The sequence below is a fragment of the Bombus pyrosoma genome, linkage group LG12 (assembly GCF_014825855.1).
Source record: "Bombus pyrosoma isolate SC7728 linkage group LG12, ASM1482585v1, whole genome shotgun sequence".
NCBI classification, from domain to species: domain Eukaryota; kingdom Metazoa; phylum Arthropoda; class Insecta; order Hymenoptera; family Apidae; genus Bombus; species Bombus pyrosoma.
In genome coordinates, this window is record NC_057781.1 from 11,928,600 (window position 1) to 11,947,065 (window position 18,466).

The 18,466-nt window shown below is 42.1% G+C and overlaps 3 protein-coding genes across 5 annotated transcripts; 1 reads left to right on the top strand and 2 right to left on the bottom strand.

Annotated features, from left to right (window-relative positions):
* The first annotated feature begins 891 nt into the window (after window positions 1-891).
* On the top strand, window positions 892-12,150 carry LOC122573488. The gene is made up of 9 exons (XM_043739900.1): window positions 892-4,175; window positions 4,395-4,997; window positions 8,757-8,845; window positions 8,977-9,056; window positions 9,177-9,301; window positions 9,650-10,114; window positions 10,212-10,541; window positions 10,628-10,780; window positions 10,850-12,150. Exons 1-9 carry the CDS (start codon window positions 3,186-3,188, stop codon window positions 11,267-11,269), a joined length of 3,255 nt encoding a protein of 1,084 aa, XP_043595835.1. The 5' UTR covers window positions 892-3,185; the 3' UTR covers window positions 11,270-12,150.
* LOC122573493 (pancreatic triacylglycerol lipase-like) lies at window positions 12,119-14,423 on the bottom strand. Of its 3 annotated transcripts, XM_043739907.1 has the most exons (6): window positions 13,602-14,423; window positions 13,312-13,415; window positions 12,932-13,242; window positions 12,752-12,847; window positions 12,401-12,646; window positions 12,119-12,255 (listed from the first exon to the last, which is right to left on the bottom strand). In XM_043739907.1, exons 1-6 carry the CDS (start codon window positions 14,085-14,087, stop codon window positions 12,182-12,184), a joined length of 1,317 nt encoding a protein of 438 aa, XP_043595842.1. In that variant the 5' UTR covers window positions 14,088-14,423; the 3' UTR covers window positions 12,119-12,181. The 3 variants fall into 3 exon arrangements, with proteins under 3 accessions (XP_043595842.1, XP_043595841.1, XP_043595843.1); XM_043739906.1 differs by having other exon boundaries at window positions 12,752-13,242; XM_043739908.1 differs by lacking the exon at window positions 12,119-12,255 and having other exon boundaries at window positions 12,530-12,669; window positions 12,752-13,242.
* Window positions 14,424-14,543: 120 nt separating this feature from the next.
* LOC122573489 (exosome component 10) lies at window positions 14,544-18,369 on the bottom strand. Its single transcript, XM_043739901.1, has 6 exons — window positions 17,738-18,369; window positions 17,394-17,639; window positions 15,793-17,307; window positions 15,177-15,709; window positions 14,855-15,011; window positions 14,544-14,781 (listed from the first exon to the last, which is right to left on the bottom strand). Exons 1-6 carry the CDS (start codon window positions 17,843-17,845, stop codon window positions 14,728-14,730), a joined length of 2,613 nt encoding a protein of 870 aa, XP_043595836.1. The 5' UTR covers window positions 17,846-18,369; the 3' UTR covers window positions 14,544-14,727.
* Between the last annotated feature and the right edge of the window lie 97 nt (window positions 18,370-18,466).

The following is an 18,466-nucleotide window of genomic DNA, read 5'->3' on the forward strand; positions in this document are numbered from 1 at the left end:
TTTTCTATAACGGCCAGTGGGTCGACCAAGTAACAGGCCGTCGATGACAACCGGATGACAAACTATCTACGTGCTTTCATCCTTCCGTCCTCCGCGTCCTTGCATCCTCTATTTCACTCTTTTTCAACCAGTAAGGGATGAAAAAGAGTATCGTTTCGATGCAAACAGTTTAAAACGTATTTCGTGCAACGAGACAGTCCCGTTTGTCGTCCGATCGATCATCGATTTGTATTCTTCTCCAAGTAAAATCGATTTTTCTCCCTTCTCTCAAAAATTGCACCATATTTCCACCTCTCCACCTTCTGTTTTTTTTCTTTTGAAATACGAGACGAGCAAGTTTCACGGCAAGGTTTCCCTTCGATGTACGTAGGTTCTCGGGTTTTACTTTAATTACCGAGCGTTACCATAATACGTCGACGATGCGTATTCCATCGGATAGGAAACATCGGTTAGGATGTCTAGGAGGAAATCATTGGCAAGTATCGCTTTCCGCTCGTTCGACTTTACTCGTAGCGTCATATGCCACGCGTACGACTATCCGACACGAGAAACGAACGTGTATCGAAAATCAATAAGCTTGGAGAATACGCGTTTCGTTCGAAAAGGCAAAAGATAAAAAAGCGTACAAGGTAAGGCGCGAAAAAGGCAGGTTAAAGATCTGGAAACTAGAATTTAAGAACCGGTTAGAACTATCGTTGCGGGAGACAGTAGCATCGTCGAAGCAGTTGTACGCGATCAGGAACGAAGCGGCGTTTTACAGAAGATTTTTCGGTGGACCGGTGTTAACGATTGCATGTTATAGCGGAAAGGTAGGATCATCCTTTCGCGATACGGGAGAAACATAGTCGGCGAGCGGCGACAGTTGTCGTTGAGCGAGTCGGCCGCACGTGCACACCATGTTTCGGTAACGCGCGAGTGTCGCGCGGAAACAAGCTAAATATAAGTCACGAGGAAAAAGAATAACCTCCCGCCTAGAAACTCGCATTACTCGCTTAAACAACCTCTACCACTTTTGCTCGCGTTCGTTTCGGAGCATTACGTTCTGCTGCGACGCGTATTGCGTATTACGTTTCCGACAACGGCCGTTAGTGCATTCGTGTCCGCGACGTACCGCGCTTCGTCTCTTCCGTCCTCCTCTACTCTCTTCTCTTCTCGTCAGTTTTCCTCTCTCGTCCCGTCATCGTAATACCAGTTGTCGTTACGAGTGCTCGCGTTAGCCGATATCGCCACATTCCTCTTGCAGGAAATATGCAATTTTTTCGTATCGACAGTTAAGTCGCGTTATCGCTGTGTGAAACGTCCAAGCGTCGATCGTTCGAAAATCGCGATTCCAACATTTCGCGTTCGATGAAATGGCGGCGGACACGTCAAACAGAAAAATAATGATTCGTTTGTTTGCACAAGCCACCGCGGACACAGACGAGGTATTACTCGTTTGTGCTACACGCCATTCGATCTGCCACTGTTTCTCTCCGATCGACGATAACTCGTGCCGATCTGTGAATCGTCGTTTTGTGGGTTAAAGACTGTTCGAAATGGTACTGGGTAAACACTGGCTTTTCATCACCAAGATACGTACGTAAATAACGCATCGTCACGATGGTACCGTTCGCGAGATTAAATTTTCACGCGAAACGGTCGTGACTTATTTTTGTAGAGCTAAGCTACGATACGGTACGGCACGGTGCACTGTTTGCACCGTTGTGTAATACGCGCGTACGCAACATAATATGGATATAATTGTTTGACGCTGTTGTATAATACGGCTTCCAGCGTGAATTCAGTCACGACTGAGACGTCGTCGCGCGAACATCACGATCGCGAGAGCAAGTTCCTGTTTGGCGAATGCTGCGCAACGCGATCGTCTTCCTCGCAAACGAACAATTAACCTTGAATCGATCACGGCTTTTCATTTGCTATTCGACGTGAGTATAAATGCGGAGCGTCGCGCCGCGCCTCGCCTCTAGTTGACGCGTCGCACGTCGTACGTTGCGAGAGTTTGCGCTTGGACAGGCGATTCGCACGATTCTCTCGCGAACCGCGAGATACGGTCAGTCGGTCGATCCTTCGACGAATATCCCCTTTTTGATATCGCGGGTCTCTTGCTTCGCCACGTTGTCGTCGTGGAATCGCGATGGCAATGAAATTGTCCGTGTTTGTACGCGCATCACTAACATCGAAAGACGTTGAACGCGAAACGAATACTCGGAAGGAACCGAATGTACGGAAAGAGGAAATTTAGTAAACGATGCCATTGGAAGTTGCGCGCAAAGATACGCGCGATATCAGGTGTGTGGTTGGTTGTACGAGGCGTCATCGTGCCGTTCCTACTGTCCAAGAAAAGTCGTACAGATTGGTCGATCGGTGAAGGTCGATCCGAGGAAGAGCAGTGGTTGGAAGAACGATTATCGAAGAATTACGAGACAAAGTTGAGCGGACAAGTACCGATGAACCGTTTACGTAACGCGAAATCGACGGAAAGGAGCGGCCGCAGCAGCACGTTTCCGAAACGCGCTCGGAACGGAACGAGTCGCGTACGCGTTTAAACTCGAACGAGCGCCAAACTATGTCAATTTTTTCGCCGATCGACAGGCTTTCGACTTGACAGACGGCGAGCGCAGTACTTACGATAAACCGAATTTAGCATTCTGTTCGGTACCGTAGACCGAGCTCGAGCGAACCTCGTCGAAAAATGAGATCGAACGAGGTACCTGTATTTGCTAATCGGCGGGGCGTTTCGAACTCGCACGGTGACGTCGTTGAAAGTTTATCGCGATAAAACGATTACGATATAGATCGATCGACGAGAGATTTTTCTCGCGAAGCGTCGTCTCGGAACTCGTTCGCGTACACGTCGAACGGTGATCGTCAGACTGTGTGCATATCTGTTAGCTGAACGAAATTGCACGAATAAACGAAAACGGAGGCGTACTTGTAGAAATTCGCGTGTGGCGATCGACGTAAGGGAGCCAGATATCGAAGGTAGCTATCCAAGACTGGTGCTAGTATCTTACGTACAGATGGTTAAAATTAAAACGTTGCGTTGCTCGACTTCGTTATGATTTCACGGTACGCGAAGAATGGTGGATACCGTCAAGCTGTACGATCCGCTGGAAAAGCAATTGGACGATTGGTAAAAGCGTACGTTGGTAATTCGTTCGGATGGTGGATGGCGCGAGAGAAAAATGGAAGAAGCGAGACACGCATGGGCTACTTTAAAGTCAGTCAGAAAGTTAACATTGTTGAACGGTAGTGGTAATGGCAACGACTACGGTAACGGCGTAAATGGAAATTCCACGACAGTGTGGTACGATATTCCCGCGCCCGTAATAATACATTGTTGCCAAGAATTGCCAGATGCGTCCAAACTGGACCGCGTCGAGCCGATCGAGGAAAGAACGAGCGTCGCGACTACGAACGACGAAGAGTCGACAACCGATACTCGGGATAGCAAAGAGCCGGAGAAACGCGGGGACGAGAAGGAGGGAGAGAACCGACACAGAAACACGGTGGAATTGACCGCGGTCACGTCGGTGAGAACCGACGATGACGGAGTGCCGAAGATCAGCTTCAGTTTCCTACATTCGGACGACAAACCTCGAACGGCTGTCGTCGAACGAGCTACGGTTACAGGAGAAACGACTACGACGTGGACGACCGCGACCGTGACCACGAACAACAACGACGAAGATACGTCGACGCGAGACCAACTGTACGACTTTCCTAGGAATTCGTACGTCCACGACGAAATCGAAAGCGAGAAAGCGGTAGAAAGTGAACGCGAGCCAGAAGTCGCTAAGGACAATGAGGAGATTCGCGGCACGAGTCCAGCGAAATTCCACGGGGAATCGGCCGAGATTCGAAACGAAATCGACCATCGAAACGTAACCGATTCGCAGAATTCGAAAGAATCGCGCGGCGCGTCCCGCCAGGAGGTCACGTCCTCGGAGAAAGCGAGCGATCCAACGATCGCGATCAACGCCGCGAATTCGGAAGGAGAAACGGATCCGTGCGATCCAGCGAATCGAAGAAAAAGGCATCGCGACGGATCGAACGCGCAAAGCGACGGATACGATGCTTCCATGCCAGCGGCGGGCTGCTCTTATTCGGACGTCGAGTGCTCGAACGATTCTCTCTCGAACGCGGTGGCCCGCCGAGAGGAACGTTATCCAAAGGTATTAAGCGCGTCGCTGGAACACGGTACGATCGGACTTGGCGATAAACCTAGAACCGAAGCTTCGAATCGTCCGATCGATCTTCCACTTTCCAAACGTTCGATTCGCGAAACTCGAGAGAAGCTGGGAAAGATTTATCGCTAGGTCTGGTCACCGGTGTCGAATACTCGGTTACCTCGTCCCTTCTCGCGACCGAGAACAAATGTCCTGAAATTGCAGAAACATCGGCTGGGAAAGGCATGGGAGAAAATGCGAAACTGGCTAAGGGACGAAACGTCTCGGATCAACGAGGTGGTGAACAAACACGCGAGATTGCAAGCCGTCGGCGCTCTTTCCGAAGAATCGTGTACCGTGACCGTTCCGAACGGTAACAGCGCGTCCTACGATCTGACCAAGGCGAGGACTCCGCAATTAGGATCGATCACTAGGGTCGAGGAATTCGGTTTGTCCTCCGTTTCGCAAGAGCACCTGAAAAGCTCGTCGTCTTCTCCCGAAACCGTGATCGTATCGTCGAAAACGAACGTCACTCTCCACCGAGCACCAACGAAAACCACCGGCTTGGGAAAAATGATCGCCACCTCGGACAACGTGTTGAACGAGAAGAGCGAACTGAGTATCGTTCCGGTTTCCTTCAGCATGGACAAACTCTGCTCCGATACGGAAATCGACGAGACGCACGATGCAGCGACCGCTGCCGAGATCGACAGCAGGGATCATGCTCGAAAAGCCGGCTTAATTAAGAGGAGAATGCTGGGGTCAATCAGAGGGTTAATGGCCTCCACTCATCTTCTACACTCGGTCTCCGTTCACGAGACCGAAGAGGTACATTCTTCTATTTCGTCCCACCCACCGCATAACGCGATTGCGTTCAACCGAAGCGACAAAATTCCTTTCTCACGGATCTCGATGGATCCCCTCGCCTCGGTCAAGGCGATCGCCCTCGAGCCGAGAAAAATCTGCCATCGAACGAGATCTTTCCTTCCGAGCTTCCGATACGTGAAAACCTTTTATCCTCCGACGATCGCACCGCGCGCTAACGTAGACGCGAACGACGAGTCTACCAAACGACAGCGTACCAAAGAAACGATCAAAGCGAAGAAAGTGTGAGAAAGTTGGGCGGAGAGAATAACCGACTTTGTTCTTTTCTGCATGCTCGCTGATACTTAGGTACGTCTGTACGTCTATAGGAAGTACGTAGTACGCGCTTATACGGTATGTTTATACGATGATGCGGCATCGTAGCAATTAAAAAAAATGCTACTCGTTGTACTTTGATCGCAGCTCGAGTTATTTTTCCTTTTTTTTCTATTCTTTTTTTTCCATGCATTATATAAGCTAAAGATAGACACGTACCGGCAGCTTATTCTCGTTGCGAAAACTATTTCAGCGCTTGCGCGACCTATCCAACTTTCCGCTCAAAGTAACCTTAATTTACCCGTCAAGCACTGTTCTCGAGAAAGCTGGAGTTGCCGCGTCTCGATTCCGTAGCTTCCCAACTGCGAATACAAATATAAATACAAATACTTCGAGCGAAAGTATTCGTGCGTGGCATACAAGGACGTCGTTCTCATCGTTAATCCGCACGGAGAAGCCACGAATTCAGGCTGTGTCATTGCCGTTTGTTTTCTCTATCGTCTACGAAGGAATCGTTTGCGCGTTAAAGATACTAGATAAACGAGTAGAAATTGCTGCTACCCGTGGAAAATTGAGCGTACGAAAGAAAGCAGAGGCAGCTGCGAGAAACTGTATACGAGGTTCGTGAGAGGTGCGCGTTAATAGCTCGGTACGGCGATAGTAACTGCGACCTCCGCGATTTCACCGCGTCACGTGAACCTAAGCCGAGAAAATCTCGAAGGTAAAAGGGAAAGGAACCCGTACACATCGATCGCGATCTCTCGATATTTCACCTCTGTTTTCGTTCGTCGAAAGCAACCACCGCATCGCGGCCGTGCCGCTTCCTCCAGACGATCCACTATCTTCCGGCAAAGAAGCACCGTTTCTACCTTCGATTATGTATTTCAACGTTTCAACGATTTCCATTAGAATATAATAGAGAGAAAAATGGCATTTTTCGCGCGTCTTATCGGAAGACTCGCGCGTATCTGTTTGTATTTGAAAAAAGTATCCCAGTCGGACGAACACCTGTAACAAGTTCTAGACAATCGTGCCCCACCTGTTGCACGTGCCAGCCCATTTCTTTCGCGATCAATTACGCTACGTGCAATATCCAATCGCACGTATCAATTAACCCTTCACTCGAAAAAAGTTTCCACATCGATGTCAAAGTACGAGGGCACCGATATATCCTTATTCTTGCGTACGCAGTTTCACCGAACTCTCATAAATTTGTTCTCTATCGTTTGCAAATAAATTCGTACGAACGTTCGTATCCATCCGACGATTTTACTTTTCTTCGTATACGTATAACATTGCTCGTTGTCTAAGTAGATGGATCGTAAGAAAGTCGATCTCTCTTCGTGCAATGCATAATTAATCTTTCTCTCGCAACCGTGAACACGCTAGCGTAGAAGGTTAATCGACACGCGGAAGTAGCCACGTATCTCATCTTGAAACACAATGGATCAAATTAATCGTCGCGATTAACGCGTTCACGGTTGATATCAAGATTTCTAAAAGATCTTCCTTTCGTGTTGAATCACGATCACTCGAGGATAAGTTCTAGCGTTGTCTAATATTTCATTCTTTAATTATAACTTATTCTATGTCGATCTTTCTCTCTCAACGTGCGTTCGTTGTTGTATTTGTATTTATCGGCCACTCATTATCCTCTGATGCGCGTGTTACGCAGAGCCACTAAGACGCTTGGATTCCTGAAGCGCACTTGTTCCGGTTTTTAAAATTCATGAACGCCACTTTGTCTATATTTGTCCCTGGTCCCTCGTCTTCCACATCTGGAACATGCCTTTGTCACGCGAGTACCGCACTTAGCGAAACATCGAGACCGGCTCGACACAATCCACCGCAAATTTTTGCCTTTTCTACCATTTAAGACGGATAATCCTGTGGAATGGAATAACAGATTCAATTAACACCGTTTAAATAATAGACGCGGAGACTATGTTTCTTTGCAACAATTTCGTTAACAATAGGTTTAACCGCCAGATGCTATGCATCTAAATACAGTCGCACGGACGTGATCTTCACGATCATTTTCATCCAATGCATCAGCTTCGCCTCGATGCATTCTAACCGATGACGCGATGCGTTGATTCGATGTTATTGCGGGCCCTCAGACGCGCTAGGGTCCGATGCGGCGCGACGTCGCTGAGATTCTGCGATCGTATGTCTGTCTTTGTTGTTTTTAATCGAGAAAACAAAGAAAGACATACGAACACCGGAACGATATCGCGCGAGCAAAAGTCGCTCGTCTGCATTTAGGCTAACATTTAACGTTGCGTAACCAATGCGTAATCAATGCGTAACGTATGTTCCCTCGCCAACTATCCGCTTTTGCTTTTCATCGGCAGAAGGATTTTGTTTCGTTTCCTACATTCTACGCTGTTCTGAAATAAATAAATTTCATTTAATCGAGTTTCACGAGTAAAGCTATCCCTACGAATTCGGCCGTAGAACTCGCGCATGCGACCTTGTTCGCTGATAAGATTTAACCCGAATAGAAACGCCGAACAGAATTCAACTTGGTTCAATTCGGTAGAGAGTGTACAAGACGAGAATGTAGAAAAATGAATTTTTACCATTCAGTGGCTTGGAAAGTCGTCCAGTCAGAAAGTTACTCGAAAGGTTGAGTCGGCCGTAACGTCAGAAACTACCGGTAAATGACATTTCCGATACACCCTTTCTTCGTTCTGGTCGTTAGTCGAGGAAAATATCTCAGATATAAGACGGTACGTAATGCACAGGAAAATCTAGTTGCGCCTGACCAGAAATAAGAACGACAAATTGGTCACCTACACGACCGGTTTGTGTACCAAGAACTTTGGCTATGCTTGTTTCGTTCCTAACATCCACCACGTGTCTCGTGGTTTTCGTTTCTTTCCTAAAGTTTGTAATTTTATATAAAATACCTCAAGGCAGGGAGGGACGCGTCAAAGACTCGAAGAACGGTTTACCCGTTCGAGTACCAGCATTCGATTAGCGAGCAATAAACTCTTAGAGATAGGTATACATATACTTTCTACTTTTAATTAATTCCGTTGTTTCTCAACGTCTATTTTGTCGTCTCTTGTTCATAACGCTCGCATTTAACATTCTAAGTATCTCTTCAAGCTTATTATCCTTTTGCTTCGCTCATGGACCGTAAGAATAAAACTCGGTGCTTATAAACTTATACCTATTTTCGTGTAACGGATGGCAATTGTTGCTTCTTCCGATAATCCGTGAGTCGACGAGAATTGACCGCGAAAAGAAATCGTTCTAACTCGCTCGCAAGACATTAGAAACGTTGCATCTCGTGAGCTGTGACGCGTGGTTACCGCTATATTCCGCGTGCTCCTTATCCTTCCGCACGATCGTTCAAGCGTAGAACGAGCTCTGGTCGCAAGCTTTTAGTTTCGAAAGTAAGAAAAAAAGAGAAAAATTAATATCGGCCTCTGGTTGCAGGGTGGACAAGGTGGATTCGAAGATGTTCGAAGGTACGTGAAACAGGGTGGAGATTTCTGCAAGGAATTGGCATCGATCCTACACGAAAGGTGAGTTCCTTCTTTATTAATCGCGTGTATCTCCGCGTTCGTAATACATTTGCCATTTATCATATATTTGCGATACGCGTATATTCGCCTTGAATCGTAAACGTTTCGTTTCTTGTCTTCTCTCATTTCAGAGCGGAATTAGAAGCGACTTATGCCAAAGGACTCAGCAAACTGAGCAACAAACTGACTAAGGCGTGCGCGAAGGATCAAGGTACTCTCATCCGTCGTCGTTTTAACTTTTAACGATTGATTTAGCAACGTGATATAAAGTAAAGAAAGTCGAGGTAGTAAGTACCAGTTTTAAATACAATCGCTGGCTTTTGAAACGCAGGTGGCAACGGGAGCGGAGGTGTGAACGAAGCATGGAGATGCGTCGGCGAGGAGATGGAGGCTGCCGCGGAAGCTCATAGGATCTGGGGAATTACGCTTAGCGAACAACTCGCCAAACCGATCAGAGTGCGTCGGATTTCGTAAAAATTCCTTTTTCATCGAACCCTTCGAACCGTTCCTTGAAATATCATCGCGCATTATCGATAATCGTTAACGCCGTTAGTGGATTGTCATTCGCAGCAATTAAACGCGCTAGGCTGTTCCTTTGCATCGAATTTGCACACGTAGAGAAAACGCACGCGTACACACCTTCAGCGAACAGAGGCACGACTGATATGTTATTTCGTTTCGATTCTTTTCTCCTCTGGTTGCGCCCCTGGAAACGCAAGCACGGGCGTGAACCGTTAAGCGTTTGTCGGATGATCGTCGAAACAAGCGATGATAGGCGTTAAGGAGGCGTTTGCGTATCCGCAGGTAGGAGTAGCAGAGGCTCAAGGACGTTCGAGGAAATCTATCGAGAATTCCGTGGATAAGGCCGGGAAGTCTCTTCACGAGTGGCGTAACATTGCAATAAAAAGTAAAAAACAAAGTTTCGCTTGTGCACGGGAGAACGAGAGGTTGCAAGACCTCGCGAGGCTGCAATCGATCAGTCAGAGTCAGCAGAGCAATAACAAATCGTCGACCCATCATATGACGGAGAAGGAGGTCAGTAAGCTCGAAGCGAGGAGGAGAAAGGCCGAGGACTCGTCTCGTAGGGCGGACACGGAGTTTTACACGGTGAGCGTGAGAGCTGAGAGAGCTAGGCTCGAGTACGAGAGCACCATGAGGAAAGGAGCCAAACAAATGGAACTTCTCGAAGAGGAACGATTGAGCGCTCTTAAAGATCTCGCGAACGTTTATTTAGCCCATCTGCAAGCCCTAGCTCCCCGTCTGCAACAGGTACGTAGGAATCTTATACGCGTTCGTACCTGCAATAATTCTATCTCCTCCGCGTTGCTAGGTCTCGTGATTATCATCCGTCATCTTTTCCTTATAGAGTGCAGACCGTTTGGCAGCTCCTATACGTAACTGTAACGTGTCCCAAGACATCGAAATCTTGAAGAATCTTATACGCAGAGTAGAGAGCAACGACGGGTGTAACGCCGAGCAATTGCTCCCTGACTTTTATGCCGAACACGTTACTCTAGCGATGAACAGAGAACGTCGGAAACAAGCGCTGGTAAGAGTCCTTCATCTGATCAGACAGGACTTGGAGCGCGAGAGGCGCGGCAGAGAAGGTTTGGAAACTCTTCACCGAGCTTTCATTGCAACACCGGCATTCGCGGCGGATGAGAGCACGCAAAACGTAACGGAAAAACTACACCATGTACGATTACTCTTATGCTCTTTCTTTTGCCATTCGCTATGTCGTGTTCCATCTTCGAAATCCGTTGAACTCTTACCCTCTTTCAGATGCGTTCTATGTTATTGTATTTGGAGGCAGCGAGGTATAAAGTTGGAGGAACATTGGCCGAAGTAGAAGGCAGTAAACGAGACAAACATCCGTTGGCCGAACATATTTTAGTCTCGAGGGATAAACAGGGTTTGCAGCAAAGTGTCCTTAAGGTAAGCTTCCGTAATTCTTATCACTGGAATGAAAGAAGGAGAAAAGCGCATGCACGTTCTTCCACGCAGATTCCTTCTTGGGCAAAGAACGAATCGTTTGAGATTCAGGAGGATGAAGACGAAATGGACGTACATCTCGTAAAGGATCACGATACCGAGAGTCGTCATTGGGCCGATCGAACAGCTGGCGATGGAAACTCGGAGAATCCACCGGACGAGGATGACTTTAGCGATTTCGACGAATTCAGTAGTCATTCCGAGGACAATAATAATCAAGACGTCGATGCCACCGAAACGAGTGGCAAGTCCGACGCAACGGAGCAATGTAGAGCAATCTATCAATACTCGGCAAATTTAAACGACGAGCTTAGCTTAAGTCCTGGCGACTTGATAACGGTACATCAAAAACAACCGGATGGTTGGTGGATAGGAGAGTGTAGAGGACGAACTGGAATATTTCCAGCCACTTACGTTCAAGTTATTAATTGAACAACTTACGCTTTGCTTCGCCTCCTGACATTCAGGAATTAAGCAATGTTTTTTCCTTCTGATTCCGAAGGAGAGAAAGGGAGAGCAGGTGCGAATAGGTATAATGATACACGAAGAATATGTAGATGCAATTATACTGTAAAAAATAAATAACAACAAAAGTTATTAATTATACGTATGAACGAACTACCAAAGTATGATTGAAATTAAAAGTGACTCTCCTAGAAAAAGTCAAATTTCACTGTACAAAGAAACATTTTTTACCTTTGATATCGAGTCGTATTGCCCGCGATAGCAATTACTGAACAATACGAGATACGGCGCACCGAAACGCAGCATTATCTACTACGGATAGTCCACGAAAATATTTGTCAAACGTGTTTTGTACGCGCTCGATTTTACCAATTTTAAACGGCAAGTTACTAAATGCATATTTGTTTGCGTCAATAAAGTGCCAATGATAGCATATACATACATATAGAAACTGTACGGGACGGACAAGATCAATCGGGGATAAAGTTAATATTTTCGCTACAATGTAATAAATCGTAATCAGGAAAAGGAAAGGAGTTTGTACAACGAAGTAATACATTTTTGTTTGTATAACTTGTGCATCATAATTTATAATTAAGTTGTAATATTAACATAAGCATAAAAACATGATTCAAGTCATTTTCATAGAAAGTAAATGTTGTTTCTTCCTTAAAAAATCAAAGACTGTTTATTCACGCAGCATTCACGCATGAAATTAAATAGCGTGACATGTATATAATTTGTTTAATTTTCGAAATTCCATTGTAAATAGTACTTAGCTGCATTTAATAACTTAAGTGTTTTATGTAACTGAAATTTTAATTAAAGTTCGTTTATTTATCATCTAATAATACATTTTTCTTAATTCACTTATACATCTTAATCACGAAGTTCGTCTGCGTAATCCCTCTCCAATTGCATTATTACTTCATTGATTATACGAGTACCGTTAACTACAACATTAAAATGCTTATCGCTATAACCGACATATGACGCGTTTATATTTGTATATTTTATTGCGGAGTAAGTATAGTATCTGTACATAGCTACTATGTATATATATCTAATTTTATTATATATATAATAAATCTATCTTACCGCAAAAAGGTGGAATGTTGGAAGTTGCGACAAAGAATGTTCCTCGTTGAGGATAATTTATCGCGTTTATGCCCATTTCGGCACAAGTAGTATTATCGCACGATTCTGTTGCTAGTTGTATCAGGTTTCGATACGATAAATCCCAATGATGTGCCCAAAAGGTGCAATTGTGCTTAACCTCGGATATCAAAGACTCCGTTAAGTAAACGTACGAGCGTCCATGGCTGCATATAGATTTGTTAATTGCTAAAATCAATTTGACATTTTATCTGAGGAAAAAAGCCCACAGTAATAAACTTTTTTTAAACTGATAATAGGAAACTCCTTTAAACGTATTTAGCGAATACTTACCTCGAAGGGGAATTGGCAAATACTCAAAATACGAAGAATCGATTTTTACGCAGCCAGGCTGGCTTCTGCCACCGTTAGGATAGAAATCAACATGACCTGATACAAATTGTTCGCCCGTTCGTTCATTCTCGCAATAGCGTAAAACACGGTGTATACACAATGTATGTACAAATATCAAACCTATCGGTTCTGGTAAACCTAATCCGATCTCCGAAAGTAATTTCCCATTAGTATGGATAATATCGACGAATGGTGCATCGGATTTGTGAAGTTTCATCGTAGGATGTACATTCTTGAAACAAGGTTGTGCAGGATCCAATCCTGTTATTCTCTGGACTTCCCATTTGCTTCGCCTTTTTTTCAGTTCTTTCGCAGCAAACCCGCAAATATGTGCTCCAAGGCTATGGCCTACTAAATGCAATGGTCCCCAATTATTGTTGTCGGAATTACCTTGTGTGCTTGTTGTCGCGTTCTCTACATGCTCTAGAAATCTTTACAAGACAATAAGCTCCATGAGCTTGTGCGGTTAACACCTATACAAATAGGTACGTAAAGCAGACCTTGCAATTTGATATCCTATTACTTTTGTGTTAACCGCCGCTTTGTAGTAATTCCAAGTATTGCCGCCGGCACTCCAATCTACAATTACAACATTAACGTCGTTCTAAAACATAATAGAGAATAAACAAAATTATTGTTTGAATTACCAACGATAAAAGATTAGAAAACTAACGTTGCTAACATCTATTAGAACATCCATTACTTTCTAAGGGAAAAGATTTCGTTCGTCTCTTAAAATGTACTTCAACGTGTATGGAAAAGAAAGAAAAAAAGAAAAATTGTAATCTACCCATCGAAGAAATGCTTTTTCCATTTCATTGATCCACGATTGTTGACCATGCGATAAGAATCCGTGAACTATCACGACCGTCCTTCGTTCGATTTGAAAATCTGTCCACTCCAAGCCAAATTGTTTACCGATAAGTACCTGAACGCGTCGTGGTTGTTTTCTCGAAGAAAGTAAAAATTGAACATCCAAAGCATTTCCACTCGAATTACTCAGAAAAAACCATTCTAAGATCGCAGCTACTCTTTTTCCTAAACCAAAACAATCCACTTGATCTGATTGGGAATCTTTTTGATAGTCAATAAAACTCGAGGAATTCGAGAGTGTATAAATGAAAGCTGTCAAATTGCTATTACGAAAACTCGATAAATTGTTTTCGATACGATCTCCACTTGTATCTATTTTTACATTTTCTTCCAAAGTGTGATCCTGCATGGCAGAAATCGCAGGCAATCTGATGAGCAGTAATGCAATCCACATCATTTTCATTACTGAATTTCTGGTCGTAATGGAACATGTCTATATATCTACGTATATACATCTGTATACAACCAAAAAAATTGAAGTCATGACCTAACGATAACGTAGTTTACATTGCCAATTTCAAGTAAACTAACACTTCAAAATACGTAATTGTGAAAACATCCTTACGTCTTTTCGGCATTATAGACGTTATATTTCAATCGAAGAAAAATATTTCCTTAATATCTTTTTTTAATAATAAACTAATCTTTCTTATTTTTATTTCCAGTATTAATATGATAAAGCGTAGTGTTTTTTTTTTACTAATAATTTTTCGATACATTAAGATAATAAAGATTTAAAAGAATCCTCAAGTTTATAATATTCTCATAACATTGAAAGTATTAATACGAAGGAGAGACATTATATCAAAATGTAACAAAATAATTTTTATAATTTCGTTAAAAGCAAAAGAATATTAAATTTTATTAAAAGAAGTATTTAATTCGTGCCTTCTTAAATTATTATTTAGAAGTGTATCTATAAACACCATCATTTATTACATATCAACTGTACATGATCCAATGAATCACGCAGCTTTGCGTTATTTACTATTTTCATTAGCGTCCAGACTGAGAAGATAATACGTTCTAAAAAATATTGCAATTTATATATTCAATTTTTGCTTCTTCCTTTTTCGCTTTTTTTCTTTTTTCCTCTTCTGGAAAAATAACAAAATGAAACGTTAATATTTGAATATAAGTGCATGAAATGAACGATATACAATTCCTTACCATCGTTTGTTCAAAGTTTACTTGGTTGGATACGTTTGTACTACCTCCTTGAAAAGTACTAAAATCTACGACTTTATAGTCGAATGTTTTTGACGGCATCATACCTTTCTTTCTCAACTCCTTAATTATATAGTCTTTTTCTCCTTTTTTTCTTGAGCTATAAACACATTTAATTTATCAATCATTCTTACCTTACGAAATTTTATATATTTTAAGCATTCATAAACGTTATGATATTAAAATTTCAAGATGCTTAGCTTAAAACATAGAACTGAGTAATACGACCAAAAATTAAAAATAACAAATTTTTTAATATACCTACCGTAACGAATTAATAGTTTCATTACTCGATGCTTGTTTCTGACTTTTTGTAATACTTTCTGGTACATTCTGCTCTTCACTAAAACGTTCAATTTCATCTGATTCTTGTTTTACATGTTGAGTAGTTTTGGTTTCTAACATCGGAGTTGGGTTTGATAAATCATCTTTGACTTTTTTGTCTTGTACTTCATCTTCTTTGTTAATATTTGAATCTCGTTTTCTTTTACGGCCCGACATTTGACTCAGTGGAATTTGAGATGGTTTTTTTGGTAAATTTGACACACTTCCTTCTGTCACCATTTGAGAAACACTTTTAAAATGTTCGTAAACTCTGTTTTTACTCTCTGCCATTTCATCTTCTTTCTTTTTTAGTTCATTCAAACGATTTTCTTCTTCTTGTCTTAGCCTTTCTCTTTCCTGTGCTTCTTGTTCCGCTATCATAGGTATAACCCGTTTGTATCGTTCAAACGGACTTACGAAGAGAAACCTTTTTTTTCTATTACTTTCCTGCTCGTCCATTTCTGCTTCCTCATTCTGTAAACAATCACGAAAACGTACAACTGTCGATTTTTCTTAATTTTTCTACAAGATAATTAATTTTATTATTCATACGTTACCTCAGACGTAGTTGGGCTGTCAAACACAGTCACTGCATGCTTCATCGCAATATGCGAAATTTGCTCTTCTATTATGTTGTTTTCATCCAACAAACATGGTAAGTCAGCTCGTGCTTCCATATCACTGGGAATATCATGAGGTGAATACATCCACATTTTTGAATCGTTAACAGGATTTCTTTGCGTCAATCTTTGCCTGATATCATCTTCAATGATTGGCTTAATAAGCGGCTGTTCCCTAGCCTTTAATATTATTTTATGTAGCTTTAATAAATTCTGTCTAACCAAAGGAGGAATAGAGTCGCAGCATGCCAAAATTCCTTGCATTTCACGAGGCAATGTTTCAGCTATGTTCAATAACATATGATTTGGCAATACATAAGCGATACTATCATCTTCCCCTCTGGCAGTTTGATCTCTCCATTTATGCAATTCTTTTAGAGCATAAAGCTGTTTATTATTAAACATTTTCTGGCTCTTTCTATACATAATCATGCAACTTTCCTCTGTCCAAACTGGTTTTATATAAGTCTTTTTACAAATCTCTGTACTTCTGTCGTATACAGCTTTCAAAATATTGATTTGTCCATTAGCAACGTCTATCAAAGCATTCCTTAATAAATCCTTTATGTACAATAAATAATGCGTATCCTCCCTGGCATATTTTATAAGTTTCTCTGGTAAAGGTCTTATGCGCCAATCTGCCATTTGAAAATGTTTATCAGGATCTACATTACAGTAATGTTTTAGTAAATATGCTAAACTTAAGTACGGCAGGTTAAGTTGTTTTGCCGCTTGATGCGTATCAAACATGTTTACTACGTACAGAGATAGGTCTCTCTGAAGCCACTGAATGTCTAAATCTGCTCCATGAAAAACTTTTAGTATCGTAGACTTAGTAAAAATTTCATTCAACTCGTGTAATTCAGATCGCAACGACAGAGTATCTATCAGGTAATCTGTATCTCCTGTTGAGATCTGCATCAAACAGGTGATTCCTTGAAAGCTTCTATACGAATGATGTTCCAAGTCTATAGCAATTTCTTTATACCTTTTTAGATCTTCTACCAATAGCTGAATATCCGACGGATCTTTGATCATTACCAATAGAGTTTCTTCCAGGGATTTATACTTTCTCGGTACCGATTTTTTCAACTGATCATTAGGGGGGACAAACATATCCAGCTCGTATTCATAAGGATGACTAAAGACTTCACCATTTTCACCTTCTTCCAAATAAATAGCCAAAGGTTTCAAAGAATTGGGCTTGTCTTTAATTCTAGGACACCAAGGTTTAGAGCTATTGTCGATTTTGTCTTTGAACATTAGCTGCGGCCTTTGAATATTTTTACCAGCTAATAAACGAACAGATTGAACATTCTCCGTGGCTTGGGATCGATAAACATGTTTGTTCCATGAACCGTTAACTCCATCTGGTTGACCCTTTGCGCTCGACACCAGCAATTCTACTTCGGTATTCTTAGCGATGCCACATTCTTTGTCCATTAAGGCATTCTGCGATACACAGTACGTTTTGGATTCGTAAGAATTAAAATTTAAGCATGGAAAAACATAGAAAGAGTATCTTTTGAAAAACTTACGGCTCGGTCCAAAAGCATGTCGTTCGTTTCTAATAAAAGATCAAACTTCTCTTCGATATCAAGATTCGACATATTGCCCTTTATGCCAGCTAACCCCAATAAATGCTGCATAACGTCCATCGACAATTTTGTATTTTCATCTTTGGCTTTGAGGAAACTGGGAAAACACGAGTAATAATTGAAATTTGATCCAGTTGGTAGACTATTAGCACATTTAATTCCAAGTTTTATGGCATCGAATGCTTCCTAGAATATAACGATCATTTAATACATGATTCTTCGAATTGCGTTCAAAAGAAGAGACAAATTTTTCAAATTAAACAGTTCGACAAGTGTAATTATACCTGAACAAAATCGTGAAAATTCTCATATCCAGGTATTAATTGGTTAACTTGTTGATTCTCAATTTCCACCGCTTGGCATTTGCCACTGCAATCTTCCGTAGTATCCATACCGTTAATTATAAGCACTTACTCTTCCTCCTTCGTATAAAATTATTCGATAGCGCGAAACAAATACACAAAAGTGCAACTACATCGAACGTAACCTACGTACATATGGTCGTGAACGTAACCTACAATTTCCAAATTTTGTGTCCCTATTGCGAGTATCACGCAAATACACCAACGATAAGTAGCTACCTACATATCGATAATATATTATCGATTTAGCCGTGAATATGGTATAAAAATCTGTTTTCTTCAAAAATCATATCAAGTAACTTTAACAAGTGCTAGTTTCGATAATTCTGATGTTCTGACGACATTTCACGCATATTGTGATTATTACGTCCGTAGAATGATCTAGGATTCTATCATAAAGTAAAGAACATATCTTATATAGAAAAGGAAATTGGAAAGTAGAGCGTGGTTTGCGTATGATAAAGAATCGTGTCGTATTATATAAAAAATGTCGTTAATATATAGCGAACGATGTTTTTTCTATAGCGGTGTTCGGATCGGCGATATGCAATCGCAACGAAATTAGCGAAATCGTACGAAACTCTTTTAAAACGCATACACTCGCAATGTAGAAAATGACGTCGAAGGATGGCGCTGGTATCACTATAATCT

What these genes read in the sequence shown, in the direction of transcription:
- LOC122573493 (XM_043739906.1), bottom strand. Translation starts at nt 14,087, where the DNA reads ATGAAAATGATGTGGATTGCATTACTGCTCATCAGATTGCCTGCGATT. An exon ending in ATAGGATATCAAATTGCAAG is followed by an intron (nt 13,243 to 13,311) that starts GTCTGCTTTACG and finishes TGTCTTGTAAAG; the next exon opens with ATTTCTAGAGCATGTAGAGA. An exon ending in CAACATTCCACCTTTTTGCG is followed by an intron (nt 12,256 to 12,400) that starts GTAAGATAGATT and finishes TTAATGTTGTAG; the next exon opens with TTAACGGTACTCGTATAATC.
- LOC122573489 (XM_043739901.1), bottom strand. Translation starts at nt 17,845, where the DNA reads ATGGATACTACGGAAGATTGCAGTGGCAAATGCCAAGCGGTGGAAATT. An exon ending in ATTTTCACGATTTTGTTCAG is followed by an intron (nt 17,640 to 17,737) that starts GTATAATTACAC and finishes GTTATATTCTAG; the next exon opens with GAAGCATTCGATGCCATAAA. An exon ending in ACATGCTTTTGGACCGAGCC is followed by an intron (nt 17,308 to 17,393) that starts GTAAGTTTTTCA and finishes TGTGTATCGCAG; the next exon opens with AATGCCTTAATGGACAAAGA.
- LOC122573488 (XM_043739900.1), top strand. Translation starts at nt 3,186, where the DNA reads ATGGAAGAAGCGAGACACGCATGGGCTACTTTAAAGTCAGTCAGAAAG. An exon ending in GAGAGGAACGTTATCCAAAG is followed by an intron (nt 4,176 to 4,394) that starts GTATTAAGCGCG and finishes CTGAAATTGCAG; the next exon opens with AAACATCGGCTGGGAAAGGC. An exon ending in GGCGTGCGCGAAGGATCAAG is followed by an intron (nt 9,057 to 9,176) that starts GTACTCTCATCC and finishes TTTGAAACGCAG; the next exon opens with GTGGCAACGGGAGCGGAGGT.